This window comes from Gymnoscopelus braueri (genome assembly GCF_963280865.1).
Source record: "Gymnoscopelus braueri genome assembly, chromosome: 7".
Lineage (NCBI taxonomy): Eukaryota > Metazoa > Chordata > Actinopteri > Myctophiformes > Myctophidae > Gymnoscopelus > Gymnoscopelus braueri.
The window spans coordinates 27804725-27815913 of record NC_137608.1 but is presented as its reverse complement, the minus strand read 5'-3'; the positions used below and the strand labels follow the sequence as shown (position 1 = coordinate 27815913).

Genomic DNA, 11189 nt, shown 5'->3' with positions numbered 1-11189 from the left:
AAAGTGAAATATCCCTTTAAGTAACAAATGTGAGTACTTTCTCCACCACTGTTTATTTGCATTGATGTTGTTATTGTTTTTTCAGCTGTGTATATTTAATACTATGCCTATACTCCCCCCCCACCTAGCCCCTGTGCCAGCATGCTGCCCACGCCGGTGGACGACAGCCAGGGGGGTGTAGACCTGCTGTTTGCCCCAACCCAGAGCCCAGCCAGACTGCTGAGGGAGCTCCATGCGGACCCCGACATCCAAGCCCAGCTGGAGGCGGAGAGGGAACGCGACCGCGCCTACGAACGCGTCCGCCAGGCGGGGAGGAGCCGAATGGGAGGCGTCCTGAGCAGCGGCTTCCACCTCCTGTCGTCCAACGAGAGGGTCAACGCGTGCATGCTGAGCATGGCCCGCCTGGTCGCCGTGGTGATGGGGGTCCTGCTCGTCGCCGTGCCCACGCTGCTGCTGCTCCTGGAGTCGGACATCGACGTGTCGTTCCTCCACGAGATCCGCCAGACCCCCGAGTTCGAGCAGTTCCACTACGAGTACTACTGCCCCCTGCGACGCTGGATCCTCTGCAAGATCAGCATGGCCATGGAGAACTTGTGGTCGGACTGATGAGGAGGAGACACAGGGAGGAGGAGAGATTGTTTACCCCCCTGCAGAAACAATCTACAAAATGGCCCTTTTAACAAGTAGTTTAGTCTTATATTCTCTCGGAATTTGAGTTCTCACAGCAAAAGAAAACACGAGCCAAAGGAATGAGGGCGTTTCACTGGTTTCAATGTACAGTGGTAATGTATTTTATGAGCAAATGGCATTTCATGGAAACAAAGATCTGCCTGATTTGTCTGAAATATAAGTACATTGAAACGAGTAAAATATCTGACTCCTTCGGCAGAATTCTTCACTTGTTGAAAAGAGAATTTAAGATTGAATACAAGGCCCTTTCACTTGCTAAGATACATGCTTTTTGCAGGAAAGGAGAGGGACAGAGGACAGAAGTGTTAGAAGAAGCTCATATATGGCAGAGAAGGAGGACATGAACACAGAAGATCCACAAAGAGGCTGAGAAGTCATAGAAGAGAAGAAAGGAGGTTGCTTTCATTCTACATGATGTTGTTTAGTCTGATCACTTTTGATGCTGGCAAGCTGTAATGACTCTTATAGGTAAATACCCCAAATTACCCTCATTGTCTCCGAGCCTGTCAGTCATGACGAAGTGGTGGGAACAGAGGAACGCGATTCATTTGAGGGCAACCCTTTGTGTCACTGGCCACGACATAACCTACGCAAGCCCATACTGTAGGTACATTATGTATATTTACAAAACAAGACAAATATTGATGACTACTTCCAAGCTTAAAAAGTTGTTTTTAACGTTTTGTACATTTTTATGTGATGCAGGTATTTCAGGAATTTTTCAGTCAGAGCATCTACTTTGAGATTATTTTAAAATTAAGAGTTTACAAAAGATGACAAAAAAAAAACTAATTTATTAAAGTTTATCGAGTGTTGGGTGTCTAAGCTATTTTTAAAGACTACCATCAGCATGAGTTGACTTGGTAGCGTCCTGGGTTTTTCCTACAGAAGTTATAGCACAATCGCTTACACAGACCACAGATTTCAACTGTTTCAGATTATCTGATGTCATTTTGAAGTCAGGAGAATGGCAGGAGGAAAGTGTAGTCTTTGTTTGTGATGATGAAACCTGTGTGTGTTGTCAAAAAACTGCTAAATGTCTTCTGAACTCAATGTTAGCTTACGCTACTAAGGATAACTAGTCAATTCTGATGATAATAGGTTAGAAGAAACTTTAGAAAGGGTAACTTACTGTATATCGTTAGCCTCATAGCATAATTGCCTAACTCACTTTTTGGTCAAATTGACATTTTTGCCTAGCTCTACTCTCCTGCATCATTGTGCCTTATTGCCTATGTCTTAAGCCAATCAGAATGCTTGTTACATTCCAAAATGATTTAATGTCAACTTTTTGACTTAGGCAGAAGTGATTTTGAATGTAACAAGCATTCTGATAGGCTGAGAACATTGGCAATAAGGCAAAAAGCAGTGTTAGGAGAGTAGAGTTAGGCAGATATGAATAGAGGCAGATAAACATCGTCATAGGTGACTGAGTTTTGTCTCTCCTGAAAACCTTAAAAATATGAGTTAGGCAATTATGCTATGAGGCTAACGATAAGTAGGCTCATGACAGACTGTTACAGCATGGAATTGATATTGTCCAGGGTTGAGGAGGTGGTAAAGCTGTAGCGTCTGCTATCTTTATAATTGAGATGATGTATACACTCACTGAATACATCTAGTGGGTATACTCAAAGTACCCAAGCAGGGAGATGAGTATGCTTCCAGCTGCTCTACTAGCACAGTGGTTCTCAACCTGTGGGTCAGGACTCCCATGGGGGTCCCCACATGATTTTGGAAGGTCCCCAGATGATTTAAAGGACCTTTAAGACCTTTTTAATACCTAAAAAAATAATAATAATGAAATGAAATTAAAAGAAGACCATTACTGCATCAAAAGTAATCTACAAACTACAGTATATAATATAAGAGGCAAACATTATGAAAATAGCCGATCTACATGCTCACAATCATCTTGTGAGGCGTTGTGAGCTTGTAGATCTGCTATTTATATGTATCTGTGGGAACAGAGTCAAACTACTGTAAATACATGCCTCAATTCCTACATTTCCAAGTGCTTGTCAGGGTGGGGGGGTCCCCAGTTCAAATATGATTATTTTGGCCTGAAAAGGTTGAGAACCACTGAACTAGCACATGACACACATCAAGTGATTGCTGATGATGACAGAACCTGTTAGCTCCAGTACGGTGGTCCTGAGATGAAAGGAGAATGTATGGGGGGAGGCAGAAAGGAAGCTATGAGAACTGACCTCAGATCAGATGAAAAGTGATATTCTTTTAAACTGAAATCTATTTATTTCAATTTGGATGAACTTCTCAGGAAAGGGCATTAGCAGTTGAATAATGTCTTTGTGTTCAAACTAACGAAAACGCTTATTTAAAAAAAGAAGGGAAATAAACACATCTAACCGTTGCATACACCATATAATTTACATCCACAATATTCATGAATGTCTTGTTAATGTAAAATATCCAAACATTATGTATCACGTACACCATAAATCAAGTCTAAAGCCACATGTGTAAATTATTAATACTTTGATTTTGCTATGCTGTCTGTTAATCATTTGTCTTGTGGAGAGCTATTGATAAGAGAGTTTGAACGATCTCAGTTTTGTATACACAGTCAAATTGTCAGTGTTAATTTATCCAGTTGTAACTGAGTTGTACAAATGTGACTTGTGAATCCATTTGGTTACATTTGTACACTCTCTTGCAGTGTTGATTAAATTCGCCTAGTGATTCTGTGCTAGTTGATCATGAAAGTCTTTTGTCTGATTTATACTTAGTTGTACACTGGTGTCGCACAACTAAGTATGAATGAGGCTTTATTTGCAGCAGATGCTGGGTCTAGAACAGGGTTTTTATAGTTAACTAAAATAACTAAAACTAGAATTGTCCCAATATTTTAGTTAAAGCGGCACTATGTAACAAGCATTCTGATTACAATCTGTATGGTAGAGTATGTTAATACAATATAACTTAGTTATATTGTATTAATTTTTTCGCTGCTCTTCTATTGAGACATTTAGATCGTGTCAAAGGTCATGTCTCACCTAGACACAGGATCTGACACAAATTTTTACCTGATGGTCAAGATTGTCCGTGTTCAAATCCAGGGTAGTAGAGGAAAGTTACATAGTGCAGCTGAAATTAACTGAAATTTACAAGGCTTTTTCAAAAAACAACAACTAACTGAAACTGTATTTTATGTTTACAAAACTAAGTAAAACTAACTAGAATCAAAGAAAAATTGCCTTAGTTTTAGTCTTTGTCAGTATTAGTCAACATTTTTCTTTACAAATAGTGAAAATAGCTGGTGGGCTTGTAGATTTGCTATTTTTCCAGCTTGTTGTGGTTTGTAGATTTGCACCAAGGCTACATTAATATACTCATTTTAAAGGTAATGCGCTCTCTACATGCATCAATCTTTCTGTATCAAACCTTCTGCAAAGGCCACTGCAATGTTCATTGCCATGACACGCTCTGAATGTTATATTCAATAGTCCGCCCAGTGTTGCAACATCATACATACATAACTCACTATAATCATGTTTTCCCATGCAAATATACAGACGCAATGCATTCATAAGCTTTATGCAACACATAGTAACAACACAATCCATGCTTATTTGGGACAAATAAATAATTTATTTTCCTACCAGAATACACGCAGTGCATTCTGATGCTGAAACCAAGCAAAGGGCCAAACCACTATGATACCGTCTGATACTTAGGCATTGATAAGCATTTAATTCCGGACACTGGTGTTGAAATACCTTCACTCATGGGTGAAGATGACCCATATGCATTGAATATCAACCAAATATCAATGTCCTAATAATACCTGAAACCGATGATAATCCTGTGTTCATAGGCAACTTCTACCTTCACAGTCAAGCTCTTCTGATATACACATGCATTACAATGTATAGGCCAGAGCATTTTATATAAAATTCTTACATTTTAAATAAAGGGTTCTGTTACTCTGATATAAGCCTAATGTATACAGCTGTACAGACATGACCATGGCCCTAGCTTTAGTCCCTTGTTTATGTGCGTCACGTTTATTTAACAATCTCACTTAGCTATAGCTGACCTCTTAAATGCAGACTGCATGCCCTTGTCTGTAAATACTGTGTTAATATTAGTGGCAAAAAAAAGAAACAGTCTGGATGCAGATTTCCTTTCCTACTTCCTTTTTTTCCCTTTCTTGTAAGACTATCTAATAGGCTTGGCTGTCTTTACCATCGTAGATAAATGCATGTTCTCCGTTCTTTTAGCAAGGAGAGTGAGGAAAATTGCTCAATAATACTGTAGATTGCCTTTTGGTGCAGTCACTGCAGTCGATTTGTTGTAAGTAACATCACAACTTGACACACCATTGGCCATTGTGAGGCCACAGTCAAGTTAGCCAGTAGCTGGCCAGATAGTACCTAGATTTGACAAGACTGAAAACATGACTGCAAATTTGCTTCTTCTTTTCTTCCATTCTTTTTATTATAATTTTTTTACTACAGTGCATATGTTGCAAAAAAAAAGGGATTGTTTTCACAAATGATGTCTCAATACAAAAGGGAATATTTCTTAATCGCTGCTTAGAATATTATTTTAAAGCTACCATGTGAGTAGCCTGATTGTAGATGAATACCTACATTAATAAATTGTACTTATCTCTGTGGTTGTAAATCATAAAAACAAAGCTTAATGCTATTGCTAACACCTGACCTCATTGCTAACACAGCATGTTAACATTTTACCCATATCATAACCAGGGGTGGGGTTGATTTTCACTTTCAGTACAATTAATTTCAATTATAAATGATAACATTAGTAATTCTCAGTTTTTTACTGCATTTAAAATATCTTATGACAAAATATTTGTGCAGTTTTCTTTTTCTTTTATGAATTAGGGTTTTCTCTGAACAAAGTGAATTAAGAGGAAATTGACCCTAACTTCAAATCATTGCAAATACTGTATAAATCCACAAAAGGCCATTCAACTCTGTTGACATACAGTAGCAGTGTCACTGTAGCATTATTACATTGTAGCTTGTTTATCAATTTAGCAGCCTTTTTAAACTTTTTTTTAAAAATGTTCTTTTATTTGAGCTATCAACCTTGAGTTATATGCAAATAGCATAAAATAGAACTGAAAGTAAAAATGTCCCATTACCACGACCAAAATGCAATTTTTCCTGTCTATTCTGTATACTGTGATTTAAAAAATAAGATCACACACAAGTTGATGTCATACATGATGTACTAACAAATGCAAATAAAAAATGTCTAGACATGAATCATATATTTAAAAACCTTAAACGGATTAACCTTGCCTGAAAAAAATTATATGGCTGATTTAAATAATGTAATAATACTCAAATGCTGTTTTAAACTGGTTTACGTTTTTAAATATTTGTACTCAGGTCTAATATATGCAAACATATTGGACATCACATGGTGTCCAAGGAAAAAGAGAATGCTGATGATGAGTAGATAAATTCAGTGTTGTATGGGCATGAACAGTAGCATTTTCTGGTGCATGGTCACTCTCCATTGTTTTATTGGTTACTTGTTTTGTTGTCATTGAGTCTCATTTAAAAAGCAACTCTGGGAGAAAATTTAAGAAACAGCAGCAAAAGAAAAAAAAAGTGAAAACTAGCAAGTTTTCCAGTGGTGTAACTCCCCCTCTGGGACAACCAAGCCTTATGAACTTTGTAAAGTGAAAATTTTGAATGTTTGTATGTTATTGACAAAAACAACATGGATTGTTTTATATGTTAATACTGCCACAATAAAGCCCCCAAATAGATATATATTGAAAGTTACTGACTTTTGTGTGCATTCATTTCCACATGACTTTGTTGGGAGGGGACAATGATTTGTTTTGTTGTTTCATGGGTGATTTTTATGGGTTTTAATAAAGCTAAATAGATTACAGTAACAAGCATGCAAGGTAGTGTTTGTCAAAGTAGGGGGGGGGGGTGTTCAGAGAACATTGGGGGGCGCTAGAAGCAATATTTCTGAAAGGGGGCATTGAGGTGCTCTTGGGGGGCGTTTGTTTTACTTTCTTATTTTTCTAATGTATCTTATTATTATTTATATATGCCAGTTTAATATATTCATTGTGTATCATGGTCAGTATCATTTCAGTATCATGGTCATGGTCAGCATCATGTCAGTATCATGCCACGTGATAGCCTACTGACCATGTTACTGACATGATATGGAGACATAATGACCAGTACCTTATTGACACAACGAGGATAAAATGAAGAAAATGTACACTTACATTAAACATTAAACTGCCCCCTGCTTCTGTGCCCCCTGAACTTCTCTGTACACCCCCTGGGCGTTGTACCGACCCCGTTGAGAAACAATACTTTAGCCCTAAGTTGTTAAGGTATCAAATATTACGTATCATATTGTACAGGACTATGTCTCCCTCATTTGGTAGGAAGGTGACATTGCAGTTTGTGTTGTCTCTATGGTGATATAGTATGTGTGAACAACACAGAGATGGATTTCTAGGAAATGTTAGAACCTTCATTATAAAGAGCTGGCTAAAGTGGGGGACTAGTAGGGTCTACTGTGTATTAAATTATGATTAATGTCTAGTATATACTGTACATGCTGTACCTGCTCGAAGACTCTACTGCACTATTGATAGGTGGGAATCTTAAAAGGTAAGAGTAACTTATGATTCTTACTAACCAGCATTTGACTTCACATATCAAACAACAAGCATTTGGTTTAGTTGGTTTTTCAAGGTTGTTAAAGTAATGACATGTACAGTGTAATTCTACTGAAAACAAATATAGTGTTTAAAGCAAATATTGACTATACCACAATTCAGAAAATCCTGAAATAATGTGAAATAATGATCCTGAAAAGACTGAGATGGTTACTTCTGACCAACAGATCCAACCATATAACTACATCCTATCAGAGAATCATCAAGAGGTATGTCCAAATTCCAAAAGGATTCTGGGAGTGGTAGGCAGGAGTTTTACCTATAGACATGGACCCTCTTCTAAATGACCCTCTCCTCACTGAGCAGCAGAAGCTACAGCATGCGTTAGACTGGGCTCAGAGCTTCCTGAGTTCAGATGTTGGCTCAGGTGACGTTTATCACAAACTCAGGAGAACAACTAGTTTCACGTGCTCTGGTGAGGAGCATGAGGACACACACGACAGACTCCCTGCATCTAAACGTTCACCTCCTTTTAAACCCCACATTCCTTTCTCCACCACTCCATGGACCAGTGCGGTATTGGGAGCTCAGTGTGGAGGCAGAGCTTGGGATACGGAAAGTGTTCATCACCTTGAACCACAGAATGATAACAGTAGTAAACTACAGAATAGGCTCCCAGCGTACAAAACTCCACTGCCAGACAAACCCCAGACGGTGATCTCCTTTACCCAAAGGATGGGTGAGGTACGTGGACCCGAGCACAGACACAGCGCTGGGAGTACAGAGCTGAGGAATAGTGTCTATAAACAAACTTCGTACCTTAGTCCAGAGGGCTGCTGCATAACATGTAATCCTTACATATCGCTTCAAAGAGACCGCTCAACCACCAGTAACAGATATAACGAGGATGCTGATCAGAATCTTACATCAGATGGTTCAAAATGCTGTATAAAAGAATCTGCATCATCTCGCTGCGCTAGTCACAAAGATAGCATCTACGCTCTAAATTACTCTATTTTACGGACGCCCAGTTTTGGCCCCTTATCTAAAGAGAACATACCCATATATATAGCAGCTCAGAGAAGAGAAGAGGCTCAGACAGAAAAGGAACCATCACGGATGAAGACAGCAGAGATGCAGGACTTTAAAGCTGTGGAAGAGACGAATGTGGAAAGTATGAAGAAAGAGGGAGATGCTCAAAAAGTGGAAGAAGACAATTCTGTGGTTGAAGAGAGGGATGTGGAAGAGGAAAATGACGGGTTAAGCTACTTCACAGAAATGACAAAGACTGCAAAACCCAACTCAGCTTCCAATTTAAAAATGCCATCACACCTTACTGTGTATGAGCAGTATCTCCACTGTGTAAATCACCTGGATCACCTCCGAATGGACCACAGTCAGCTTGTCAAACCTGGAGATGTCATCCAGTCACATCATGTTGAACAAGAGAAAGAATCAGAGGAAACGACTGCCCGTCTAGATCTAGATCTGTCAATCTTGCCTTCTTCTTGCATTGATATTGATCCTTCTGACACTGTCCATGAGGTTAGAAATCCTTTCACCCGAGGTGAGAGTGGAATGGTTACGGTTGCAAGCTCCACAAAGCCATTTGCCTTGTACAGCACAACAGGGCCAGTTGTGGGAGACCCAAAAAGTACTACAGCTGTAGATGACAAGAAGACCTCACCTAATATTTCACCTGTGGATAAGAGTTCTGCGAGCACCGCTCACCACTCTTTGAGAACTTCTACTAACCCAGGTAATAAATATTATAGATAGAAGATACTAAAGTATTATGTTCATTATGGAATGTACAGGATATGACATAGTAGCGTGCAAATAATGATACAGTGATTACCTTTTGGGTTGTTCTTTGTGTGCGTTTGTGCCCATGTTTAGTTTTTCAGCCAAAGAGGAGCAGAGGTCATCCGGTTGTGAAAGGTCATCACGGTAATGTTGGAGGTCAAAGGTTGGGGAGCAGGGGTCGAAGTCATTCCTGGAGGTTCTGGGAAAAGTCATGCCTTTCCTGGTCCTCCCTCACACATGGAGAAGTATTGCCACGGTACTGTAACACACCAAATCATCATTTTCTTTGATGTGCACTACACAGTAATATTTGAAAATAGACGATCTACAAGCTCACATACATATTACCATGTCTGCATGTTCACACTAGGAGTAAATCATTTCACATGAATATAACACTACAGCACTGCAGTACATCATTTTTGTGCATATTCATAAGCTAATTTTGTGCAAAAAGAAAAGAGAAATTAGCTTCCTCCTGTTGCAGGTCTCCTGCCCCAACCAGGACCATGTCAGCCAAACACAACGCAAAATCTAGACCAAACATCAAGCGGCCAAGCACAACACTACCTACATGCCTTCTCGCTGAAGAGACACACGTGATCCAGCATGACTTCATAGACCCTGGACTACTGTCACATTGGCTCTCTCTCGGTGAGATCAGTGCTGGAGACTCTTGCCTTTATTTCCATTCATAATTTGACATTTTATTCCACACACTATACGGTATCACCCATCAACCGAGATGTCATAAGACTGAAGGATGTTCTCCCCCCTACGAACACGCACGCACGCACGCACGCACGCACGCACGCACGCACGCACGCACGCACGCACGCACGCATGCACACAAACAATCTTGTTTGAGTTTGCAAAAAGTTAGTTTTATGAACAATCACCACCCCCAGGTACAAAAAATAACGTGTTTGCTTGTGCAGGTACAGAAGTGTGCGTCACTGTGAACAACGACTCCATTTACAAATACACGGTAAGAAAATACATGAATGAATATATAGGCCTATATATATAAAGTTTTTGGTCATCTGGATATTAGTCTACAATGATCATCACAACAGTGATACCGCAAAAGCGGTTGCCATTTTATCGCTGTACATACAGTACATGGTGTGTGTGTGTGTGTGTGTGTGTGTGTGTGTGTGTGTGTGTGTGTGTGTGTGTGTGTGTGTGTGTGTGTGTGTGTGTGTGTGTGTGTGCGTGTGCGTGTGTTTGTCTTTTCAGCCAGGTGTATGTAACCAGTGGCTCTGTCTACCTGATGAGTTGTGGCTGTCCATCCTGTCTCTGCTACCTCACAGTGACCTGTGCACGACAGCACAGGTCTGCCACCGTCTGCAATGTTTAGCTACTGATCACACACTCTGTAAGTCTGCCCTGTGTGTGTGTGCGCGTGTGTGTGTGCATGAGTGCGTGCGTGCGTGCGTGCGTGCGTGCGTGCGTGCGTGCGTGCGTGCGTGCGTGCGTGCGTGCGTGCGTGCGTGCGTGCGTGCGTGCGTGCGTGCGTGCGTGCGTGCGTGCGTGCGTGCGTGCGTGCGTGCGTGCGTGCGTGCGTGCGTGCGTGCGTGTAAAGATTGTGTTCTTGTTGTGAAGACCAAATGTCTTCACACGGATAGATAAATGAGACATAAACTTAGGAAACATTAAGTTTAGGGTCAGTTGTCCCCTTGGGGGACAGGGCCATGATAAAGCTGGAGGCTTGATTCATGTTTGGGGTAAAGGAGTGACCTTGTTATGGGTCGTGCAACAGTGTATAGGTCATGTGGGTGTGAGTCACTCAGAGCCATATGGTGCGTTCTCATGATGTAACGACTTCTACTGCAAAACTGTACTGTACCACTCCCTGGACAAATAGAAGATAACCCACGACCAGAACATCACGAGAGAGAGAGAGAGAGAGAGAGAGAGAGAGAGAGAGAGAGAGAGAGAGAGAGAGAGAGAGAAAAGACAATCATGCATTCGTTTGCACTCTTTTACTCCAGGGAAACATCTAATCGTCCAAGACTGCTCCACCCTGACAGACCAA

The 11189-nt window shown here is 40.5% G+C and overlaps 1 protein-coding gene across 1 annotated transcript in view; it reads left to right on the top strand.

Annotated features, from left to right (window-relative positions):
* The window catches only part of frmd3 (FERM domain containing 3), a gene marked incomplete at its 5' end in the record, with an annotated part of 72119 nt that extends 69618 nt beyond the window's left edge, over positions 1-2501 (top strand). Inside the window, one exon of the mRNA XM_080432445.1 lies at positions 129-2501. Within this exon, the coding sequence (XP_080288571.1) occupies positions 129-606 (478 nt within the window). The 3' untranslated portion in view covers positions 607-2501. The remainder of the gene's footprint in view (positions 1-128) is intronic.
* Between the last annotated feature and the right edge of the window lie 8688 nt (positions 2502-11189).